The sequence below is a fragment of the Rhinolophus hipposideros genome, assembly GCF_964194185.1.
Source record: "Rhinolophus hipposideros genome assembly, contig: HAP1_SCAFFOLD_95, whole genome shotgun sequence".
Lineage (NCBI taxonomy): Eukaryota > Metazoa > Chordata > Mammalia > Chiroptera > Rhinolophidae > Rhinolophus > Rhinolophus hipposideros.
Genome location: NW_027669123.1, coordinates 69,788 through 96,376, shown reverse-complemented (window position 1 = coordinate 96,376; position 26,589 = coordinate 69,788). Strand labels below are relative to the sequence as shown.

The window sequence follows — 26,589 nt, the reverse complement described above, 5'->3', positions numbered from 1 at the left end:
TCCTGAATGTTGTTTGCTCCTTTAATTTTTATAACTCCCTTAAATAAAAAAGAAAGTAACATCAAATACTGAATCACATGATGAGACAGTTGAAATTATGAACCATGTAAAAATGATGGCCACTGATTCAGGCTCACGTGAAAGGAGTCATGATTTTCAGGGGTTCAAAATGTGCAGTTCCGTATGGCTGGTCACTAAGGCCAAGGTTAGAGATGGATTCTTCCTTGTGACCTCTGTGTAATGGACTCTGCGTCTACATTCAGGGAGAGAATGGGGTCATGCACTCAACTCAACTGCTTTTTAAGAGAATCACATCTTCTCAGGATGGGACCTTTGGTTGTTAGGACACAAACAGTAACTTTCTAATATCTTTCCTTTCAGTGTAGGAAATCAGTAAATATGATTTAATTTTTTGTCTGCTCTTACTAGTGGGTATTGAATAAGTTAGAATTCGATGCAACAGATAATTATATCAATGTATAACACAATGTGTAACACTCATAGTGTATAATGTGAATTAATATTTAGGAATTTACTTCTCTTACTGATTGATGTTAATGATGTGGGCTTCTAATTAAAGTTTGCCTATTCTCCAGTTATTAATCTTTAAAAGATATTCTTAAATTCACTGTAGGGGCTCACTATTTAAGACATGGTGGGGTGAACTATTTTAAATGAGAAAGCCTCTGTGACATTAAAAATCATCTACTGTTTCATTTTTTGGGTGGATTTAACATATAACCAATTGTTTAGTTCAAACAGTGACAAAATTAGTTTTGCGGATTCATGTTTTTCTTCTAATTTAGACTAAGGCAAGTTATTTTTCACTTTCTAATTAAAGTCCGATAATTTGGGAGTAAGTAAACGTAGATTAAGATTTTTAACAGTTAAATTTTAGTTATATTCTAATTTTTCTTTGTTCATATTCGATTCTCTAGGTTGTACAAGAGGAAAACAACACTCAGAGGCCACTTTCCCGAGAACAGGACAACAAAATATTACATGACACAGTTCTGACCAATTGCCTTCAACAACAAAAGGAGACAGAAATAAATCTTAAGAAAATGAATTCTGAGGTATTTTGTTTAGTCATTTTCAAATATGTGTGTATGTACATATTTTAAAAACCAATGTTGTACATATGGGAATTGTAGAGGATTTTAAAAGTGTGTGTGTGTGTGTGTGTGTGTGTGTGTGTGTGTGTGTGTATTTTAGGGAGAGTGACATTTTTGGTCCATTGCAATAAATCATATTCTTGATTGAAATCCTTTTATGTCCAACAGTCAAGTAGTGACGTTCCCAATGTGTCATCTAAAGGGGAGGTTTTCAATACTTTTTACAGGGATCGATGAGCTTTCTACAATCTCAAAACTATTGTTACTAATAACAGAAGTTTCAATTTGAGGCAGTGATTTCATCCCCTTGCTGTATTAGTAGAGAGGTCAGTTTTCACTTCCGCTGATTGTAAGGAGTAGAAGTATAGCCAGTGCAGAGACCATCTTTTAGATCTCATTCTCCTACTTTTGAGAAAAGGAACAATTTGTTCCAAGTAGAGTCCTATTTCAGTGCTAGGAACTTTTGAAGAAAATTGTATGCCATGATGCATACTTAGTGATAATTTATTGGTGAGTGTTTTATTCAAAGAAGTCAGTGTGTTTTCCCCTATTTCTCATTTATTTCTCCTTTAAACATTATGAAAAGGAAACAACACTTAAGCAGCAGCAAATATTTTCTAACAATAATTTTCTATTTTCTAAGAAGAGCTCTATAATTTTTAGCCTATTTACCCTGAGTTTTTTTGAAATCTAAGGCTTCTTTTGAATTTATATATTTACACTAGAAGAGCAGCAAGCACCCTATTGTAGAGTCCAAAGTCCTGGGAAAAAATCCTGAACTTGCTCATCTTTGTAATCATTCTATTTGAAATTGTGATAACGAAGAGTTCATTGATGTATAAAGAAGTGTTTAGCGTAATGCCTAGATTTATCAGTGATTAGTAGATTTCATCTTACAACTGACTCTGAAAATATTAGAAAAGTAGAATATCTTTTGAGTATTCTTGGGAAAAAAAATTCTAGGAAATGTAATCAGTCCAAATGTATGCAGAGTGAATACTCTTACTGTGGGATAGGTGTATATTCACACGGTGACCTCTATTTTAAAATGTAGTCATACTTCTTAATATTCTATTTGATGCCTTCTGGGTTTGCTGCCTTTCCAGTTCTGAGACTCTTAAAATTCTCTGATGATTTTAAAATTCTCTTTTTCACTTTCATGGATTCAGCATCTTATATTATTATTTTTTTAACTTTGGGGAATTTATGCTCGTATAAAGTTGGAGGTTTGGATTCAGCATTGTATTTTTACAGTGGGATATCCACGTACTGCAACCTTTTCATTATATAAACACTTAGGTTCTTCTTTAATTTCAGAGGATATCATGATATGTCATTTCATTGAGTGCTAGCTACAAGTCTCCTTTGTTTTACTTAGGATTCTGAGAGTTACGAAAAAGCAAAAGACATGTTGCATGAAAATCACGTGTTGCAGGATGAAATCGCCATACTAAGACTACAAAGGGACACACTCATAACTCAGAAGCAGGAAATGGAAAAAAAATACTTTGAGGACACTGCAAATGTAAAAGAAAAGAAGGACCGTCTTCAAAAGACAATAAAACAGAATGACGAAACGCTAACAGAAACAGTATTTGAATATAACAGACAGCTTAATGTCCCAACAGCTGAGAATACAATGCTGAACTCTCAACTGGAGAATGAAAGACAAAGCAAAGAAAGATTGAAAACAGAAGCGGAATCCGACCATCATCATGAGTTTAGTAAGCAATTAAGACCCCTACAAAATTCTTTCCAGGAATTAAGAGATAAATGCTTGCATTTCGTGGACAACATCGGGTTTGCTATGTGTAACCTAAAAGAAAACAGTGAGATTCATTCTCAGCAACTTCCTAAAGCTGGAAGTAAATCCAATAGCTTAGACACTGAGCTCCCTCACGCAAGATATGATGTCAGAGAAAGGACATTGGTTTCTGAACCTGTACTGAAAGACCTAAACCAAACTCAGTGTCAAGAGGAGGAAATTGAACACATGAATCAAAGGGAACCAGAAAAATTGAACCCGTATACTGGAAAGCTGGAATCCCTAAAGGAGGAAAGATCTGACCTACAGAGTGGAAACATGCTTCTTCGAAGGCAACTGGATGATGCATTCCACAAAAGTGACAATAATGAAAAGTCAGGAATGAATATTGAAGAGCAGCTTCAGGGGCTTAGAACAGTGCGTCAAGCTGAATGTGAAAAACAAGATCCAGTGGTGAAAGAGAGCCCTAAGGAGTTAGTCAGCAAATTGAATCACTTGAAAGGAAGAATGTGCCAGTATGAAAACGATAAATCAGAAAGAGAGGTAAGTATCCAGAAAGATAGTTTTCACATTTCCTGAAAGAAAATTCAATGTTCAAATATTTGATGATGGCTAAATGTTGAATCTAGCAGAATATTAAAAATATATAGATTACAAATGTATTTGCTCTAACAGCTTAAAAGCATACATTGTATCCAGCAAACAAAACTTAGACCTGTGAGGTGCTTTACTTTGAGTAAAGGCATTGTGTTGACTATGAAATTTTAAGGTATAAATTGTTATTAGATACATATTGATATGAATGATTTAGTCTTATACTGCTACAATAATAATTTTCATCTTTCTGTTACCACATTGTAATACCATTATGAAGCAGATAAATGGAAATGCTCCTATGCAAACTGAGTTTTTAGAGATAGAGGTTCAATTAAGTGGATTACCTAGAGAGTTAATTCTAGATTTCCCACATGAACTGAAGTGTAGATGCTGTCCCTTTCCCTCAGTAGTTTCTTCCACATTTTAGTTGGTATAATTTTGTTTTTATTCATGTCAATTTGATATAAATTGGAACTATTTCAGTCTCAAATAATGTATTCTTAGGACCTGTGACCTCTTTAAAGGCAGCTAATTTTTCATTAAATCATAATTTGGGACAAATGTGAGGAGTTTTATCAAAACTCTACTTGATTTAATCTTCCCATTGCTATCTATAATTGTCCTTGAATATTTTTACAAATTCATTTTTCTCATCACAAGGCCCATTTACTATCATTTGGACATAAGTTTGTCCATTTCAAAGAGAATTTAGCAGTCTCTGATTTATTAATTTGGCACTGGGTCTCCATTTTCAGACGAGTGAGGGGAGGCAGGATTCATGTGTAGCAGGAAGGGAGGTCCAGGCCATGAAGACCACTGGAATGAGTTTGCTTTTCTTCTAAGATACAGGAATCTGTTGGAAGGTTGTGAGCAGTGGACTGCATATGTGAGGACCTGTGAAGTCAATTTATGCCTGTGATAAAAAAAGGGGGAAAACATTCCACAATGTATACTTGACGACCGCTAGTCCCACCGACATACCAATTTCCCCTTGAGATGTCAGTAGATTGTTAAGCTCTGCGGCTTCATCAGGGGAAGTGGAGAGTGGGGCTGAATCTGTTGTTCAAGTAACCTTCGTAATAGTGAGTGGGCAGCAGGATAACACCTTCTGTGTCTTACCCAGATTCAGTAGACAGAATTGTGTCCAAAAGAAGAAAACAAGGTGAACTGATGCATGGGGTGATCTTTTTCGAGTTACATATTATATTAATATGTTAGAGTTAGCAAATTTTAACATAATTTAATAGATGTGATTATAAGATCACTAACAGAATCATCTTTCTAGATGCTTGGGAGACGATTTCAACAAGAGCTACCTGACTCCACAAAAAAACTGTCTATGTCAGAGGCTTCACTGGAGGATAGATCACGTTACCGTATGAATTCAGAAGCTGAGACACAGGATTTCAAGACATTAGAGCATATCAGGAGTCAGGTATGTGTGAAATGTAACCTGTCAACAGTTCATCTATAGTTGATTAATATAAAGTGTTTTAAGACCCTGATTTTCAAGGGCAGCTTTCTTTTGTGTTTTCGGTGTAATTAATTTATTATAATTTTATTATCTTTATAATGCACTTCTTCCTTAAACTCTGGCTTCCATCCTGCTATTTGCAACGTATGTTTTTTCTTATATCTATACCCTTGGTAACGTTGAGAAATAGGCAGCATTCCTCATAGAAATCGAGAGACTTTCTTCCTACTAAACAATATTTTGTAGTGATATCTCCATTACCAGGATGAAGCAGCCATTTAAAATCAGAAGATAATGCTTACTAGAACGATTCAGAAATTTGTCTTATTTCTTATCATCACTTTTGTAAATGGTTACAGCATTGGTATATATTTCATGGACTTCAAACTAACTTGTACAGAAAGTTCAGTATACAAACCAGTTGAAGTAGGCATTTCCTTCATTTTGTTTTCATTTTTGAAATATTGTAAAAGTGTAGAAATATGTTGATCATTATAGTATGCACACCCACAATAGAGAATTAAGAAAATAATCCAGATTCACTATATTTGTGTGTTTTTTAATCTTCATTGGGATGCAATCCCCATATCATATTTCACCATTTAAAATATACAATTCAATATCTCTTGTTACATTCAGAGAGATGTGGAACTATCACCACAATTATAGAACATTTCCATTACCCCCAAAAGAAACCCCACATCCCTTAGCTGTCACCCTATCTTCCTGTCTCTCCCAGCCTCAGGCAACCACCAATCTACTTTCTGTCTCTGTAGATTTGCCTACTTTGGATATTTCATGTAAATGGAATCACACGATGTGAGGTCCCTTGTGACTCGCTTCTTTCACGTAACATCACGTTTCCAGGGTTCCACCGTGTTGTAGCACACATCAGTTGTGAGCTATTTCTTCCTATTGCCCAATGTTGCTTCACCTTGTGGACAAAATACTTACCCATTCATCAGCTGATGGAACTTTGTGTTGTTTCCACTTTTTGGCTGTTAATAATTCTGCTATGAACACGAGTTTACAAGTTATGGTGGGAGCCAGTGTTTTGATTTCCCTGCCCCCGGATTTCTGGCTCCCAATCTGGCCTCTCCATGAAGCTTTCTCTGACTGTTTGAACTCTCATTGAACCCGTGTTCCTCAGCACTTGTCGGATAGTCTGTGCAGAGCAATCAAGCCCTAAATTTGACATAGTTTCAATTTTTCATGAGAGAGAATTCTGTCTTTCTAAGTATAAGTTTGTCTAAGGGGAAATAGTATTTGATGTGATGGCACCTATCCTTGCATAAATTGAAAATGTTTTCTTCAACAGTTGTTAGGATAAAATTAAATATTTTATACCAAACCAATACTTCCCCTTGGAGACATTGATATAATTAAACTTTTATTCTGAAAATATTTCTCACAATTATATATAAAACTGAAAGCACATCTCTAATAGAAAATTGTTCAGTGAAATGCTCATGTTCCCCCTGTCCATAAAAATAAAAAACTAAAATAAAAGGGAGCCAGCCCTTCCTGTCTGCAGCCAGCCAGGGTGTACAGGTCGATAGCACATTCTAACTACAGCTCGGAGGACGGCTTTTCTGATCTGCCAGAGCGTGCTGCTTCCATCTGCTCCTCTGAGTTCTGACACATCCCCACAGAACCAGTTGCTGGGAAGGAATTGATTTGGAAAGTTGGCTTTAGCACTAGAGTCCGTTATTTCCATATCAGTGGCTTTACCCTGCCTCTCACGGTCATATAAATTGTATGCTCAATCCAGGAGGTGGTATTTGCATTGTAGTCCATACTCATTATGGACTACACTGAGTGTACATAGGAACGTATACATTATTACAAGCAGAGAAAATGTACTGTTGGCTCTTGGAATTGGTAAAAGGATTTTAGTACTGGGGTTATATTCTGGGCTTAATGCTCCCCATTTTTTGACATTGCTGATAGTTTGATGAATGATTTCAGTGTAACTGGTGTAAGAGACCACTTCCATTCGCATCCCATCTGTGTAAAATATCAAATTTTATTAGAACCTAAAATACAGCAACAATAATGCTAACTGCAAACCCTTTGATTTTACTGTGTGCCATGTCCTTTTCTATTACATATGTTCCCTAATTTAATCTTCCCAATATCCCAGTGAGGTAGATGCCACTATTGTCTCATTTTATACATGAAGAAACTGAGACCCAAAAAATTTAAGTATTTTGCTCAAGGTCACCCAGCTAATAACTGGTGGACTTGGGATAAAAACCCAGGCATTTTGGCTCTTATTTAGTTACTGCCCCTCAAACTATTCCATGACTATCTGACTGCCCCCAAGAGTAGCCTGTTAACTTTCATAATCACTGGACTAGCCTGGTAATTCACTTATGTGAATATTTAAAATTAGAGTTGATGGGATGCTTGGAATACAGTATGTTTGATTTCTTGGGTATTTGTACCACAAGGTATGATAATTGTGAGAACTCATTCAAGAAAAAGTGCTCCATACCTCGTTGCTGACTATCACTGCGGTCACAAAGCTCCCTTTGGGAAGCTCTGCACCAATGCCACCGCCTAGTTCACAGTTCAAAGCACTTCTGGAACTCTTTTTCTGGAATGGCCATCATTGCTGTCATCATATTACCCTTGATGTCCTGAATGTCATCAAATAGTCTTCCTTTCCATATTTTCTTTATCTTTGGATAATGACATATTTAGTCACTGGGGACCAGATCAGGTGAGTAGGGAGGGTATTGCAATACAGTTATTTGTTTACAGGCTAAAAACTCCCTCAGACACAGTGCCCTGTGAGCTGGTGCATTGTCGTGATGCAAGAGCAATGAGTCGTTGGCTAAAAGTTCAGGTCGTCTTAACTTTTTCACACAATCTTTTAAGCAATTCCAAAGAGTAAACTTGGTTAACTGTGTGTCCAGTTGGTAGAAATTCATAATGAACAGTCCCTCACATATATATAAAAAAAGGGGAGCAACATCATTGCAACAGGTTTGCGAACTTAATTGTCAGATGTCATAGATCATCAGTAAACATAACTTTTTCTTTATTTTAGCTGCAAGAAGCAGGAGCTCGACATCCAGAGGATGCACGATGCACTGAGAAGATGCAAGATCACGTGCCAAAGTATAAGTTAAAGCAGCACAGAAAATAACTTGAGTATTTATAAAGCAGATGTGTAGTGTAGTATGACCATTAGATCAGTTATAACAATAAACACATGAGTGTGAAGCTGGGTCAAAATGTCAGCTTTGAGCTACCTTGAAAAGAATAATTTGTGTACATTATCTCTAATTTTGCACATTATGCAAAATTCACAACTAGAAAAATAGCACAATTGCCAAATCATGCGCTTTTCAAATTGTAAGATTTTATGTAGTTGCACCATAGATATTTGTTCAGTGATTATGTGGTATGCTTTAAAGTCAATGTGTGAGAATAATTATGTCAAAATATTTACTTTAGGCTTGAAGCTGAAAATACTGACCTAATACTGATAATTCAAAAGCTAATGGGCATAATCGAACAACTTCACAGGCACCTGTCAGGTACAAGTTTGGTAAGTGAATCTCTTCATTTCTGTCATACTGCAAAGGAATTTCTATGTCTGTCATAGTACCATATAAGGCTATTTTAGACAATAAGAACAGTCTCATTAATAAAAGTACTGTATTCATGTTGATACTACTTGCTGGGAGTAACGTAATTCCTCTCCACAGAGAAAGAAATCTCAGTTCATAAAATTAATGATTTTTGTAGTAAGATTTTTATAGAAAAAGATTGTGATAGTCTAAAGGCAACATTTGACATACACCATGTTTCAATTATCCTTTCGTTTGTCCAACATTTGGGTTTTTCCAACTGTTGGCTATTGCTATTTATGCTGCCACAAACATCGGACTACAAATATCTGTTTGAGTCCAGGCATTTGAGTAATGATTTGATCCAGAATTCTAAATTTCCCTTGAAATCTAAACCCTTTAGTGAGATTTGGAGAATGAATTACTTTTAATGTTCTAATTTGTTTTCTTCATCATTAACGAATACTGGGTCATTAGGCAAATGTTTCCTGTAAAGAATATACTTTTCTCCTTGTTGGATTTTGAAAAAGAAAAGAGATGCCAGTGTAAAAGTAGAAATGAATGCCCAATCAAGTCCTTACATAGTAACATAGTGCTTCTAGCTTTGCAAGTTTAGAAACCAATCTTTTTCCACTCACTTGAGTTAATCATACGCTTTTAAAGATTGAACAGTTCGATGTCAGAAAAGATTGATGTGTCATCCAGGATGACAATTTCCTGATGGACAGTGAAAAACGTGTCACTATCTTTCCTAAGCAGAGCAACATTCCTCTGCCATCCTCCTGTCCTCTGTAGGAGAGGCTCCCTAGGATTTCTCATCATAAGATCGCATTGTGACCCCTGAGGTGGACCAATGACATAGATGTACCTTCCAGCTGGTGTCTTTCAGTCACAGTAGCCAGGTCTAAGCAATTTCATTAGACAGTCATGCCCATCAAGGGAAACAGAAGATTGTTCTGATGGTCCTTCTTGTGGCCAAAGAAACTTTGAAAAAAAATTTTTGTCTAGACTTCTTGTCAATTAAGTCACATTATGTTGCTAACATACTTTTCATATGAGTGACATGATAATGTGTTGATAAGGAGTCTTACATGAATGTGAGTTCCATGAGTTGTCACATCACAGCTTTATAGAGAAATCTATTATATTAAGGTATCAAAAATTGAAAAATTGGGGATTTGTGGTCAAGATAGCAGAGTAGGTAAATGCCATGCTTGCCTCCTCTCACGACCACATCAAAATTACAACTAAACTACAGAACAATCATCACTGAGCATCACCTGAAGTCTAGCTCAACCAAAGTCGTCCTACCTCTAGGGACATACAGAAGAAGTCACCTCGAGACTGGTAGGAGGAGCAGAAAAACAGAACGAGCTGATGCCAGACCCTTGTGCGACTGTCAGAAGTCTAGAGGGATATCTTGCTTGTCGAGGTCCACTAGGGGTGTGAGATGTCCCAGCTCCACACCAGGCATCCTAGCCCAGGATTCCAATGCTAGAGAGAGATGTCCCCATAGCTTCTGGCTGTGGAAACCACTGGTCATTCTGGTTGGGTGAGATGAAAAGGGTGGCTAGAGTCCCAGTTGATTCTTTTATAGGGCTTGGAATGGGCTTACTAACTGACAGATTCATTTGCCCTGAACTCTAACACTGGGCAGTAGTTCAGGGATATAAGGGGAGGAACTAAGCTTTTTGCCTTTAGGGTGATGGCTGGAGGGGAGCTTCTTCCCACACAGAGGTGCTTGTGGAATCCATTGTTTCTGTACTGATCCATCACCTGCTGCAGTGTGAGACATAGATGGCCTCCATCTCTTGAGTCTACATCAACCTGGCTAACACTGTCCACCCACCCTGGTGATTCCCTGAGAACCTGCCCCACCTAACTTGAGAGCCAACCCAAGCTTCTTCCAGTGACTTTTCCAAAAAAAAAAACATCCTGTCTTGGCTCATGCTGCAGACTTGCCTAAAATCTCTCAAAGGTTCACAAAACCTAAACAAGCGTTATGTGGCCTCAGCTGTCCTTTACTTCTTGCTGTGTAGACCCAAGATGGCACTAATGGAAGCTGGCTATGGTTCATAACTGGAACTCTTGAGGCACCTCCAAAGCCGGTGCAGGTGGCAGCCATCTGCATCCTGCTTTGTGGTCAAGCTAGGTGGCCCTCTGCAGGACACAGGCTGCGGCTGAACTAGGCCTGTGGCCGGGCCACTTCTAGGAGTCCCTAGGGCTGACATACCTGGTGGCCATCTTTGGACAGAGCAGGAGCATCACCGCTCTGGTGCCTCCCAGAAAGACACAACCAAAGTGTACACAGGGCAGACACCAGTGCCCTGCTAAAGCAAATCCTGCTCTATAGGGGCAGCCCCTACAAAACAGCTCCTCCACTGTAGTCATGGTCAGTCCTCACAACCACACAGTCTGACGATCAATACCTCCCATTGGCATGCAAACAGCAGCCAAGGCTGCACTACAACAGGAGAGCACAGAGAACTCACACAAGGGGCAGAGCTGCCGCCCCCGGCTCTGGGTAACAAGGAGGCTGTGCCACACGGCCCCACAGGACACCTACTGTATAAGGCCACTCAAATAGGCCTGGGAGACACAGCAGTCCTACCTCATACACAGAAACATTCAGAAGGAGGGAGCCAACATGGGGAGTCAAAGAAACATGCCAACTAAAAGAACAGAAGAAACCTCCAGAAAAATACTGAGCAAGATAGAGACAAGCAATCCATCAGATGCAGAGTTCAAAACACTGGTTATTAGGATGCTCAGGGACCTCAAGAAGAACTTCCACTAAGACATAGGAAACATAAAAATGAAGACAGAAAACATAAAAATGAACCAGTCATAAGTAAAGAATAAAATAACTGAAAAAGCGAATGTCTTAGAGGGAATGAAAACTGACTAGATGAAGCAGAGAATCGAATGAGTGATTTAGAAGATACGGTAGCAGAGAATACCCAGTCAGAACAGCAAAAAGAATCCAAAATATGAGGACAGTTTAAGGGACCTCTGAGAATGTCAAGCATACCAACATTATCATATGGGGTACTACGAGAAGAAGAAATGAAGGAATTCGAAATGTACTTGATAATGACTGAGAACTTCCCTAACTTGGTAAAGGAAATGGACATATAAGCCCAGAATTTCAAAGAAGATGAGCCCAAACAGGCCCATACCAAGATACGTCATAATTAAAATGCCAAAGTTTATAGGCAAATAAAGACTTTTTAAAACAGCAAGAAAAAAGCGGTTAGTAACCTGTAAAGGAGCACCCATAAGACTAGCAGGTGATTTCTCAAGAGCAACTTTTTAGGCCAGAAGGGATTGGCACAAAATATTCAAAGTGATGAAAGACATGCCTACAACTAAGATTTCTTTACCCAGCAAAGCTATAATTTAGTATCATAGGACAGATCAAGAGCTTTCTGGAGGAAAAAAAAAAAAAAAGACTGAAGGAGTTCATCAGTACCAAACCAGTATTACAAGGAATATTAGAGGGACTTCTTTAAAAGGAACAAAAAAGGAAGAACAAAAATATCAATCATAAAATAGCAGTAACTACATATCTATGCACAATTACTTTATGTGTAAATAGATTAAATTCTCCAATCAAAACACAGGGTGGCTGAAAGGATAAGAAAATAAGATCCTTACATATGCTCCCTACAACAGACTTGCTTCAGATCAAAAGACACAGAGACTGAAATTAAAGGGATATTTCATGAAAACAAAATAAAATTTAAAAAGCTGTGGGAGCAATACTTGTATCACACAATATAGACTTTTAAACAAAGGCTATCACAAGAGTTGAAGAATGACCCAGATATCCCACTTCAGAGAATTTATCCAAAGAAACCGAAAAATGCCAATTCGAGGCGATGTGTACATCAATATGTTCACTGCAGGATTCTTTACAATGGCCAAGATGTGCATGCAGCCTATCAATGGATGAATGGATAAAGAAGAGATGATACATGTATGCAATGGAATATTGCTTGGCCACAGAAGGAAATGGGCTCTGGCCATCTGTGGCAGTGTGGATGGACCTGGAGGGTACAGTGCTGAGTGGAGTGTGTCAGACCGAGAAAGATGCACTGTGATTGTGCTTCTAAGTGGAATTGAAGAAGAGAACAAACAAACAGAAAAAAGTTCATACATACAAAGGACATTTTGTTGGTTGCCAGCTGGGGGTTAAAAGGGGAGAGATTAAAAAGTACAAATTGGTCGTTACAAAGTAGTCATGGGGATCCAGGGTTTAGTATAAGGCATGTATTAATGATATTGCAATAACAACACATGGCATCAGATGAGTACTAGGTAATTTAGGGTGATAGGTGGGAGAGGAGTTAGGAGCAGGGTGGAAAAGGTGAAGGGGTTAAAAAGTACAAATTGGTAGTTACTAAATAGTCACGGGGATGTAATGTAAAGCATGGGGAATATAGTTAATACTATGACAATAACTATGTATAGTGCCAGGTGGGTACTGGATGAGTCAGGGGAATCACTTTGTTAAATTACTTAAATTCTAACCACTATGCTGTACACCTAAAATTAATATAAAATAATATTGAATGTCAAAAAATTGAAAAATTTGTAAAAACACCCAAAACTGATTAAGCTTATACCAAAATAATGAGGGACGATAGGTTCCTAGGGGAAGTAATTAGGATCTCAACAAAATTATCAGCCACCATAAGGTCTACCCTGTAAATCAAAAGTTTAATTACGACAGGTTTCAACGAATTCGATCAATAGCCCCCCAGGTGAGAGAGTACCTGGAGTAAGACATTTGATTCACACAATGTGAGAGGAAGCATCTGGACTGGGAAGAAAGGATAGCTCCAACTGACTTAAGCTGTCAAACAAGATGGTGGAGTGTACTTGCGAAAGGAATTTCAGAACACTTCCATAGGTCAGGTCAGGTCCCAAGGAATAGGAAGTTATTCAATAGAGCAAACAAAAATGGAAAGGCGAATAGTAGATAATGTGAACCTTATGAAAAAACTTATGCATTCTGAGAGAAAAATAGGACAAAGTATGCTGGTCAACATCCTAAGGGTGAGGAGCTGCCAAGAACTGAAAATAACGCTATGTTCACAGTCACAGTGATAAGAATCCCCATGAAATGTACCAGATGAGCTGATCCACAGCAAGTCATGGTGTATGAGTGTGTGGTTGAGGGACACTGTCTATGAGGAGCTCCAGGGGAAAAAGGAAAGTACAGATGACCTCAGTAAAGGGGTCAAGGCTGCCACTGTAGATGAGGGAATGTGGTTTGAAGCACTGGGATGTAAGGAACTGAGAGCATTTAAAAAGAGGAATAGAAAAGGGTCAAGGCCTGACCACCAGGACTGCTGTTCAGAGATGAGTTGGGCTAGGAAGACTATAGAAAGGGTGTGGGCATCCTTATCAGTTGCTGCTGAGAAGTAAAGCAGGACAAGGACTAAAAGAGATGACCCTGAAAAATGTTTTCGCGCAATTATAAGGACAGAAAGTCAGGCTCTCATGTAAAAGAAGAGAATAAGTGGCGAAAATATGGACCTGGGGATGAGACCACACATTAAAGAGGGTTAGAGTCCAAGGAGAAAAACAAGATGACAGAAAAAGTTACAGGAATCAAGAAAAAGTTATGTGTTTATATAATATAGAGAAGATAAACTTTAGTTAAAGAGAAAAATATTTACTAGAAAAGCAGAAATTGAAACCTATGGAAGAACGCTTAACAGAGAATGAGTGTCTTCCTCTGATGCTCATATCAGATTATCACAATAATGTAAGGTGGACTGCACGGGAAGTTTTCAAAGATTATCGTAGAAAAATGTGATTCCATAAGCCCTGTAAAATTTTGAACTGTTGATGAAAATGTCTCTGGAGGCATTTCTACAAACTGAAATGTAAATAGAGCCACTATTTAAATCAGGTCTTTAACACTTAGTAGTTTTACATGTAAAAACGTCTGTTTTTAAGAAAGTTTGGCAATTTAAATTCCAGGAAACCAATGATGACACTGTAAAATCAATTTCAGCTGTTTTAAGAAAAGTCATTGTTTTTGAAATCTGCCCTTACTGGCATCAGGTTTATAAACTACATTTTATACACCTGTCTACATATATTCCTCATGAACTCATGAGGAATAATGTTTTAAAGAAAGAAGAGTGAGTCTCTAGAATTTTAAAATTAACTTTCTTTAAAAATGTTTTTCAAAGTCTGAGGATGAAAAGGAACAATTAAAGTACTATGAGAAGTTAGAATCTCTGCAATATAATTTGAATCAACAAAAGAAGAAAAATGATGAATTAGAGACCGAGGTTACCAGGTAAGGTTTTAATATTTCAGATCATGTCAACCATTAATTACTATTTAATTATAATTCTTACTTTATGAAAACCTAAGTACAAATGTATTTCATACCTGTAATTTTCATAATTAAACAAGTTATCCTACTTACGAATTTACATCAGAAACTCACAGCATAGTCAAACTTGTGTGAATGCCAAAATATTATACCTACTCTTGAATGATTCCTAAAACTATAGTGACCGTGTCTTTTGCATATACTGTCAACTGCACTCTTCCTGGTCTCCATTGAATCTTTATTTCTGCAGGATGTCTGTGCTCTCTTTGGTAATCTTTCCTTCTTTTTGTAGTGTTCTTCCCTTCAGCATTCTAACAGTTTAATGTCTAAAAACCTATCTGTGGTATTGTTTAACAACATCAGAATTGTTATTGATTTGGCTTCTATGTTCTTTCTACTTTTTTGTCAGTTATAAAATATGTCATACATACCAAACCATATGTATAACTTAAAAAAGAATGAGATGAGTAATCATCTCACTCAGATAATAATGGAATCTTTCCCAACGTCTGGGAATCCCGCACGTGGCTTGCTTTCTGTTTACTTGCTGCTTACTGAATGAAGTTTTTTCTCTGATTCTCCTCAGTGTTTTTTCTCCCATGTCACTGTCTTTCTCTGCATTGTTTTGTATTCTTCTCATTTTGTTAACTTTGTGCTAGCAAAGATCTCTTCGTAAAACAGACTCGAAGAGACTGTGACACATTATCTCTCCAATTTCCTTTCTTCTAAAGCCCTGCCCCTTTCCTTTCCCCTCCACTCAGACTTCAGATTTTTCTTTCCGGTTTCTCTTTCTATTTTGAATGATCTCTTGTTGGTACCTACTTTCTTTTCTTCTGGCAGACTGCGGTCAGTAGGCACCGAATGGTATTTTGGTGTCTTTTCAAAACATCCACATATATTATACTTTTCTTCTTCACCTAGGATACTAATCTCTGGTTTATAGCTGATATTTAATATGTTTGATACTAACAATCTTAAGTGGATATTAATAATACTTTAATTATAAGAACCTTACATTGTTACAATATGAAGTCTGTATCATATGTATCACAATTGTTTTATGTTACTTACCTAAGGTTATAATTTTATTAGTATGCTTTCAAACTCTTATACTGGAACAAATAGGAGAGGATCATAATTTATAGATTTGTTTATTTTGTATGATAGACATATCATCTCTTTAAATAATTACTAAACATTTACTCTTAAAGAATTTGACTTACTCGTTTTCTACAATTCTGCAGACTGAAGACCCTCTTTCAGAATACAAGGATGCTACATGACAGTCAAAATGGAGAGGTTAGTTTCCTTGGAGATTTAGAACCCAATCAATCTGAAATGGATATTCAGATGGCTAGGTTAAAACAGAAGGTACTTTGTAATCCGTTTGGGACCCAGAAATCACTTAATTTGGGGAAATAGAAACCACTCAATGCTTTGAGCAGTACAATATTGATTTCTCTCTTAATTTTACAGACTCAAGCAGTGAAAAAGATAGCTTATTTTCTATATCATTTTTCTATAAAAGGGCATACTGTTACCTCTCCTATGTCTCAACCCTGGCTAGTGATCTAAAGCCAAGAAGGACACCGTTGCATGACCCCAAAGCACTGGCTCCAATCTTCATTGAGATGTAATGAACATAGCATGCAGTTCCATCATTTAAAGTATGCAGTGCAGTGGCTTTTAGTGTATTCAAAGCTTTATGCAGTCATCATCACAATCAGTTTTACACCATTTTCATCACCCTGGAAAGTATCTGTGTACTGTTAGCCTTCACCGTGTGCCAGTCTGCCCTTCCCACTCTTCCTAGCCCTAGGGAACCACTAGTGAACTCTCTGCTCCATATTGTGGTTTTGATGTAGTTTTTTCTGATGACTAATGATGCTGAGCAATCTTTTCCCATGCTTATTATCCATTTGTATAACTTCTTTGAAAAACTGTTGTTTCAATTCCTTCGCCCTTTTAAAATTGCACTGTCTCTTTCTTGTTGAATTGTAAGAGTTCTTTATATATCCTGGATACAAATCGCTTATCAGATATAGGATTTTCAAATATTTCTCCCTTTCATTAGCTTGCCTTTTTAGTCTTTCAATGGTATCCTTTAAAGCACAGAAGCATTTTATTTTAATGGAGTCCAGTTAATCTATTTTTTTAAACACTCAATTACGAACTCTTTCATGAAGACGTATAACTATGCTTTCTTCTAAGCTTTTATAATTTTAGCTTTTACATTTTGAGATAATTTTTATATCTGGTATGATGTAGAGCTCTAATTTTTTCTTTTGCATGTGGATATCCAGTTGATCCAGTATCATTTGCTCAAAAGACTATTCACCTCCAATTGGATTTTTTAGCACCCTTGTCAAAAATCACTCGGCTCTACATATGAGGTTAATTTCCGGATCCTTAATTTTGATTCATTGATCTATAGATCTGTCCTTACGCCATTACCAAATCAAATGTTATGAGAACGCTTCCCCAGTCATCTTGCATATTACCAGATGCCTTATGGAATAATAAAATGTCAATGTAGGGGAATATCTTTAATTCCACTTCTGTGGAGATGTTTTGCTTCTGGATGGAGACTGTGGCCTGCAGACCTTGGTGACCTTATGACATGATGGGATATTAGGCTTACAAAGTCGACTCATTCCTTTTGTTTTCTTCATTCAAAACATTAATCTTTAACCCAGTGCCTCCCTTTCCCTCCCATTTCCATCAAATGTCGGTAATAGGATCTGACACTTGGTGACAACTTTCTTCATTTTGTCTATCTCCTAATCCATAGCCTCTTCCATAGATTTCACTGTCTAGGAAGGAGAAGATGAAACCAGGACCATCTGCTTTCCTCTTTAGAAATCTCTCTAATCCATCATCTTGCAATTGAAAAGTAGATTCTGTTTGACCCGGTTCTTTTCTGAAACACTGGTGCCAATCTTGTTCTTGGCATAGATCCTACATTCTCAGAAACACATTGAGATGCATAGTTGTACCTTTAGCTTCATATATAATTAATGGAATAAATATTTCATCCCATCCAAAGAAAACATTTCAAGAGTACAGCTGTTAAAATTCAGGAAGTAATTAATCAATCAGAAAGAAATAATAGATTCGTGATGTGAATTATAAAATGTCAAAGCCTTTTTTGTGATACGGAGAAGCATTTTGGTATAAGATACAGAAGACATGGTCTTCCCTTCCCATACAAACAAGCTTGAAGTACGGTAAAGGAGAGATTGTATTTAAATAGTGCCAGAGGACACTATGATTGTTTTACTACTGAGATTAAAAATGATTCCATAATGCTCTCTATTTCCTCACCGAGGAAAAGGAAGTGAAGATTGAGTACTAGATTGATGAATAAATATTGAAAGCTGCCTATCTCTTTTAGAATTTTAGGGAATGGAAATCAGGAAAAAGGTTTGATTTTGGTTATTAACTGGCTATTTCTAGTTTTACAACTATCGTACTAGAAATCATATGTCTCCTTGCCAGCCTTCCTTATCCTGTACGTTGAGGGAAGCTTCTAAAGATGCCTACCTGCCTAGCTGTCGTTGAAGGGAACCCTTGAGATACTTCTTATGCTTTTCTTGTATTCACTGCTTCTTCTCATTAGCATTGTGTGTCATTAATAAGTCAATCTCCACATTACTTAGATTACACTATAAAGGAGACTAAAGGCATACCTCGGAGATATTGCAGATTTGGTTCCAACCACAGCAATACACTAGTAACCCAATGAAGTGAATCACAAGAATTGTGCATATAAATTTATTTTACACTAGTCTGTAGTCTATTAAGTGTGTGGTAACATTATGTCTAAATAGACAGTGTACATACCTTAATTAAAAAGTACTTCATTGCTAAACTGCCAAACATAATCCAACTGGGTCGGAAAAGTGCTGTTCATACACTTGGGGAATGCATGATTGTCAAAAGCTTTCAATTTGTAAAACATACTTGCAAAACACAATACAGCAAAGTGCAATAAAAGAAGATATCTGTAATTAATAACTTATCAGTTACGTTTCCTATTATCTCTTTTTTTAATCCAGGAGGTGTGGCTATTTTTTCCTTAAATCTCTAATGGAGTAGTTGAAATAAACAACAGTTATTTGACTCACAGATCCATACTTAAGAAGAGTGTGGCCAGAACCATCTGTCTCCGTTCCCCTCAGCTTCAATTGGGGCGGCTCGATGGCTGGAGGCTGGAATCATTTGAAAGTTTGCTCAGCAACGTGTCCGGTAGTTGGTGCCTACTGTTGGTCGGCTCTCTAGCTGGAGGAGACAGCAGGAACACCTACACCTGAACACCCAGCTCGCATTGTGGCCCGAGCCTCCCCACAACACGGGGCTGGATTCCAAGGTTCAGATCCTCAGAGACATAACCAACAGGAGCTGTGTTGCCCTTTGTGAAGGAGTCTTGGAATTCACACGAAATGTCTTTCAACATATTCTGTTTATTAGGAGCCAGTCACTAATGTTGACCCATATTCTAGTGGTTTTATGCAATGAATATTTCAAAATTTACGGACACATTTAAAAACCACCTTGATCTGTCCACTGGCCACAATTCTTTACGTTCCCCCCACATGGAAAATACACTCATCCCTACACAATACTCGCCACAAGTCTCAATTTAATGGCATCAGGCTCAGGTTCGAATCTAAGATTTTACCATCTTAGTCTGGTGCAAATGGGGATGAAGGGCCTGGGTTTTGGTTTCTAGGATAAAGCCCCTTGAGGACAATTCCTTTCAATATGAAAACATGAGAAAGGAAGAGACAAGTTATCTACCACCCACACACCCAACATTCTGCTCGACTGCTGAAGTTTCCCCTGCAGAAATAGAAAGTGGAAAGCACGTTAGTCCATAGCAATTCTGAAATACAGCCTGATGTGTGCTGTCCGTTCTTTGATTAGGACTGAGTCCTAATCATGCCAATGCTTCTCCATGGCCCTTTGCTGTCCCCTGTGAGCTCTTTGTTCTGTCCTTTTCATAAGAAATGACCTGTGCTTGCAGCTCTTCCCTCAGCATCATTCCTCCACCCAAATGTCTAAGACCCACAGGCCTCCTCTATTTTTCACTCTCTTGGTTTTTATTAGTCCAAGGTAACAAGGTAGTTTTTTGCTACTTGATTATCCTAAAAACTTGGAGTTGCGTGAGAGTTTATTGGGGTTCGTGCCATTAGAAAAGCCACCGTCATACATCGTTTTGAGATAAGCTCTTGGGCTTCCTGTAGCTGTTGTAGGACCATGCCTTTAAAATTCTTTTCCTCCGAAGAGCCTTCCAGGAATTTAAGGCCCCACTTTAACTCTTTCGAAGTCTTGAGGAAGGCTTTACAGTCTTGTCCTCATCCGTAGATCATGTCTTCCTGGGAGCACAGCGAATTTGATCTTCACTCAGAAGCCATTTCTTCATTTTAGCATGATTTGACAACAGGGCATGTGGGAGAGGCTGTAAATGGGAAACACATTTGAACACAATAAGTCCTGGTTCCTTTACAGTTCACAGTCTTTCGTTAGCTCATGTATCTCATGGATGTTACTTGGTTACTTCACAGCAAGAGTCCCCTTTCATCCGGATTTCAGACTCATTTTCTTCACTAGCTGAGAAGTCTTTGTGGCCATCCTCTTTAGGGGCCCGCAAGCCCCCAATAACCGTCTCTTGGAGGCTCTTGTGGGTGTCGTTCTCATTCTTCTCCACATCCTTTCGGGTTCCACCTACCTCCTGGTGGAAAGGCACTCCTACAGGTTTTAGATTGCTTTTCTTTGTGGCCTCACACCGTTTTGAATATCATTATCAATGCAGTTGTTCATTGCTGCTCAAGAAACCAACTCAAAAGCTAGTGGCTCAAAACAGCATCTGTTTTGTTCACCAGTGATGCAGTTGAGTGAAGCTCAGTGAGACCAGCTCATTTCTGTTCCACTTGGCATCAGCTGCGTTGCCATGAAGCTGCGAATGAGAATCATCTAAAGGCTGTTACACACACGTGTAGCAGTTGAAGCAGGGTTTTCGCGGGGACGCCCACTGGGGCCGTCTCAGCATGAACATCTGTAGGAGGCCTCGCTGTGTGTCCTGGGCTTCTTCATCTGCAAAACATGGTGGCTGGGTTCTCAGGGCGAGCTTCCCGAGAGAAAGTCAGATGGAAGCTGTATCACATTTTCTGCCGCAGGCATAGCATTCTCACAGCAGTTCTGCCCTATTCCATGCACTAGAATCCAGTTACATCCTAAGGCCAGCACATATTAAAAGGGAGGGAATTTCATGGAGAAATGTCAAGAATTTGTAGCCATGTTTTAAAAACACTACATCCATCCACTCACCTCATCTTACCAAATAAGCATTGTATCTACAGGAAAGTAGTTCTACCCAACTCAGTATCACTGAAATTCCAGCAGATTTGTTGTTATTATTGCTGTTTAGGATGTTCTTGTATATTGTGGAAAGAGAGGATTACAAGATAGCATTATCGAATTAAGACACTTTTTTGTTGTTGAAAAAATGTAGCGATCATCTCACTAAACATTCACAGTGTGAGATGTGATTTCTCCTTAACCTTGGGAATCATTTCTTCTTGAAAGCAATTCAAATTACCATGAAACATTTGTAGCTGACGGAGGCCTAACTATCTCAAGATGAGTTACTTGTAACTCCCTACAACTTCGTAAGAAATTACGGAGAGTTAAAATGGGGAACAGCTGAGAGACTATCAACTCAGAGGTGACTTACAGTCATTTTATAGAAGAAAAACATGAACCAATCATTCAGGAAATCGTAGAAAATCAAGTACAGATGTTGTGTGGCAAAGTCGATGACAATAAAGGATACATTTTTGAGTCTCCTGGTGCTTTTCTCTTTGTTCTTCATTCTGAGTAATTCAAGTTTCCACATTCTAAGACTCTACGACAGTATGGATGACATTTTATGGCAACTGAGTTTATTTCACAAGTTGATACTGGTTTGAGGTTAGACTATTCTCAGTCAACTTCCTTCGTAACCAAATCATACTATCTTACTCATTCAGAATGATGCTCTCAAAGCAAAACTGGAAACTGCATCTTGAGAATGTCTCCATCTGTGGGGTGGCCAGTTGGCTCCATGGTTAGAGAATCGTGCTGGTTCCAATCCTTGGTAACCAAGGTCGCTGGTTCGATTCCCACATGGACCAGTTAGCTACACCCTCCACAACTAGGTTGAAAACAATGGCTGGAGCTTGGAGCTGAGCCCCCAGTGGGCGGCCGGTCAGTTGGTTCAGTGGTTAGAGCGCAGTGCTCATAACACCAAGGTTGCCGGTTCGATTCCCGCATGGGTCAGTGAGCTGTACCCTCCATAACTAGTAGATTGAAGAGAACAATTTGACTTGGAGCTGAGCTGCGCATCCCACAACTAGATTGGAAACTGTTACTTGACAGGGAGCTGATGGGTTCTGGCAAAAACACTGTTCCCCAATTCTAAAGAAAAAATTTGTTTTAAAAAGTTTTTTTAAAAAAAGATATCTATACCTTGTTGAAGAAAATCAATCTTAAACAGGAGTTATTATCTATGAAAGGAGTACAAATGTCATGTGAAAAAGTAGAGAATAAAAAGAGTGGAGATAAAAATTATTAAACCTCAAAATTCACATAGTCACGAATGTGGTAGAAAAGAGTGAAGCAGAACACAGTAAATTCTGGGATATTGAAGACTGAGCAAGACAGGATGTAGTAGAAAAAGTTTTTTAAATCTATTTTTACAGGTTAATTCATTGATTTTTAACACGCCTTAATTCATTTTGCTGCAAATTACGTTTTCGATATGCATAGTGTATGTGATTCTTCTACTCCCCTTAACGGCAGTTGTTTTTATTTTATTTTTTTTAGATTTCTGGAACTAAGGTGGTATCTGCTTCTCCTTTTTAATATTTCAGTTCCCATCATTATTGTCACTCAGTTGATCTTTGAGATTTGTTCTTTCTGAAAAATCATTTGATTTTTAAGACCAATTGATATAAAACGAGACTATTAGGAAATAAAGAAAATAAAATGCACCATATTCTTAGATTATTAAGTCATATTGTTCAATTTTTAAAATTTAAAATTGATTCTCTTATTGGAATAGTTAGATGAGATGATTCAAAATATTTTCATGATTCAGATCTATTTCATTCCGTATTGATGATAAATATTTTAAACTTCAGCTTTTTTTTACGTTTAAATTGCCCTCCAAATCATTGACTTAAAACTAAAGAATACAAATAGACTGTAATTATTCAGTTTATATTTATTTTTAAAATGTATCCTTTCTGTTGGCTTTAGGAACAAGCAGCATCTCAAAAAAACGTACACCCGTTAAATGACCATGATTGCGCTTCCGTAAGTGACATGGACATACTCAGAATTAAATATCTGGAATTTGAAATCGCCAAAATGAAAACTTCTCATGAAATAGAATTGGAAAAATATAAACACCTCTACCTAGAGGAATTAAAACTTATCGCATCATTGCAAAACAAACTAAACAAGTAAGTCCAAACAAAGTCAGAGAAAATCAATCGAGCTCATTAATTTGCCTCTAAAGTATAATTTTTATCCAGGCAGATTCCCGAGATTGATAGGAAATGAAAGCTTACTAAATAGTATAATTTTGGAAAATGATGTTAGTGAATAAATTACTTTTAAAATGTTAGTTAGTTCAGGACATTTGCATGTCTCCCCATTTTTGGTTTTACATGATTGTATTTTTCCTTCTCGCGGTTTTCATAGAGTTAATCTGATCTACCAGTCTTTAAGCAAAGTGTTTTTGAAGCTTTATGATTTAGACAACGCTATTTATTATAAAATTTCTTGTCAGAATTCCCCTAAATAGTTTTTAATGAGGTAACTATTTATTATAAGATAACAACTTAAACCCAAAGGGTTAAGTACTCTGCATGTTCTGGCACTTGGTACATGTACTGTCTCCATTGTGCTCTGTGTTATTATCTCTGGAGGTCGCTTTCAGACAAGCTCTTCTTTCTAGTCTTTCTGATGTCCACAAAGGCATACATGTGAAATATAGCAGAGGGTTAACAACGTAGGGGTGAGGGTAGTATAACCCAAGAAGTGGCTAAAAAGATAAGGTGGTGAGCCTGAGGGGGTGTGTGGAAGACAGAAAGCGCAGAGCCCACGCCCAGCGCCTTGGTCACAGTGTTATATTATAAGCTACACGCCTGCGGAGCGGTTTCAGTTCAGTAGGGTCACCCACCAGGCTCCCTCCTTCTCCCCCAGAGGCTGTTGTTCTACATGACACTTCAGTCCTCAGGGTAATGAGGGCGCTACCCAAGGGCGGTGACTGCAAAGGCTTGAAAATATCTTGGTGGGATTTTTAAAAAATTCTAAACTCGTTTGCTATGTACGTCTCATGGCAATCCTCAAGAATCTTATTGGTTCAGCCATTGCAGAAGGCAGCAAGTATTATCTGTGAAGCCGTGGATGTCACTGATAGCCCGTTTCCTCCCCTCCCTACTTTGAATTTCTTCTTAGTCTGGCGTCCCCATAGAAACATATGTGCTTGTTTAGGATAATTTGAAACCTATCCTTGTGCATGCTAGGTCTGCCCTGACGCATTTTCAATGTTAAAATGCTGTTTAATGGGAAATTTCTTTTACTATTTATTATGGCAGCTTGAAAAAAATGCAAGTCATTCAGGAAAAATAAAATTCAAAGCTTTGTGTTTTACAATCTTCACAGTGCTAATGAAAGACTGGCAGAGGCTAGAACCGATCTTCAGGCAAAGGAACAGCCCAAGGAGTTTCTCAGCACTGCTCTTAGGAGGGGAGTCCTTGAGCCACCATGTGTTGGAAGTTTGAATACTGAGTTACTCCTCAGTGGAAATCCTGCTCCAAGAGAAAATTTGGTGATTCCTAATTCAACCGCAGGGGCTTCAAATGATAGCATGGGGTATTACTGTCCCAAGGTTAGTTATATTAGCTTCTTTCCCTTGGGTTTCAGATTTCTTTCTTTTTTATTTCTTTGATATAATATTGTTTTGTTTTGTCTTATATATTCATTGGGGTGATATTGGTTAGTGAAATCATATGGGTTTCAAGTGTACATTTCCATAATACATCATGTATATATTTCACTGTGTGTTCACCATCCCGAGTCAGTTCTCCTTCCATCGCCATGTATTTGACCCCTTTTTCCCTCTTCTACCTCTCTCTCTCCCCCCTCACCCATTAAGTGTTGTCTGTGTCTAGAGTTTTTGTTTCTTTGTTTGTCGTTGATGAAATTTTGAGTTGTTTCATAGACTAATGCACACGAGGTAAAAGGCATAATTATGTGTGCTAATATGCATAGAAAGGAGACAGAAATTTTACAATCTTTTTTTAAGTCCCTAGAGCTCTCATGTGTTAAAGAGTTATTTGTTATTATTTAATAAATGTAACTAAAGTGATACATTTAAAATGCTTGAAAATTTGCCTTTAAATTTTATTTCAGATGTTAAATATCATTGCCTAATATATGCTTTGAGATGCTTTGGCTTCTTAATTGGTTTTAGTTGGAGATGATTCATAAAAATTTTAAAGTTTTGTGCATCCCAGTTTTTCTTCCCCTAAGCGTAAGTGAATGATGGCCGGCCAAACACCTAACCACAAATGGATGTTTATTATTAAATGAAACAGATATAATCCTTTTTAATAATTCGGCAAACTTATAATACTGCAGAAAGATTAGTCTCTGTTTTTATGGTTAAAGTTATCTTCTAACAAGAGAGTATATCCTTAATTTTTATTTTATTCGTAGCACTATCTATTTCAGTGTTTTAAAATGAGTTGCTTCACAGTTGTACATATTCTAAATAGGGACATTAAGCAAATAATTGAATTTTTAAAATGAAGTTCACTTATGTCTATATGTCTTGACAGCATTTGGGTAATTGATGAGTAAGGTGGCAGTGCTAGGGAGTCTTTAAATCACAACTCGTTTTCTTCGTGTGACGTGGTTGTTAAAAATACTCATTCTTGAGTTCTTGACCAGCAGGAGTTCTGTTCGGTTCTGTTTCATAGTTTCCATCTCTTTGATAAAGTTCTCCTCCGGGTCATTAATTTTACTCCTGAACTCATTGAACTGCCTTGTGAGCGTTGTTATATCTCAGTGACATTCTTCATGCTGTTACTTTGTTTTGTTTTACCCTCCAAAATGTTTATTACATTTAAGCAACATGGAGAATACAGGAAGGAAAGCACAAATCATCTGCTCGGAACAATTGGTCTAATTTATATGCAGCATACAATATAGAAAATTAGTTTAAACCGGTTAGTAGAGGTCAAATTGAGGAGGGCTATAAGTGAGTTTGATTTTTTTTCTCTAGGCAGCAGTAGGTATAAAAAGGATAATGAAATAATAATTCTTTCATGGGGGAGTATATAATATGTGGCAGAGAGTCTGTTATCTCCTTTGTATTTGAAAAATTAAGTGAAGTATAATGTATGTCGTTAGTTTCAGGTGAACAAGCTTTTCCTGTTTCGTGCTAATCTTTGGCCCTAGAAGTAAATACTGTATGTCTTTTGACTATTGACATATAGTATTTTATATAATATAGTATATAATATACTGAGCTTCTTGCTGGGGCTACAGCTGAAAATAGCTCAGCCCTGTTTCTCTTTGGCCATGACTCGACTGTGTTGAACTGGGTTATTTTAAGCTGAGGGCCAGATTGCTGATTGACAGGT

The 26,589-nt window shown here is 37.6% G+C and overlaps 1 protein-coding gene across 1 annotated transcript in view; it reads left to right on the top strand.

Annotated features, from left to right (window-relative positions):
* The window catches only part of LOC308495676 (ankyrin repeat domain-containing protein 26-like), a 96,584-nt gene that overhangs the window by 18,315 nt on the left and 51,680 nt on the right, over positions 1-26,589 (top strand). Inside the window, exons 9-15 of the mRNA XM_081080646.1 lie at positions 939-1,076; positions 2,494-3,423; positions 4,763-4,912; positions 8,007-8,077; positions 8,417-8,510; positions 14,742-14,851; positions 16,135-16,189. Coding sequence (XP_080936772.1) covers positions 939-1,076; positions 2,494-3,423; positions 4,763-4,912; positions 8,007-8,077; positions 8,417-8,510; positions 14,742-14,851; positions 16,135-16,189 — 1,548 coding nt within the window. The remainder of the gene's footprint in view (positions 1-938; positions 1,077-2,493; positions 3,424-4,762; positions 4,913-8,006; positions 8,078-8,416; positions 8,511-14,741; positions 14,852-16,134; positions 16,190-26,589) is intronic.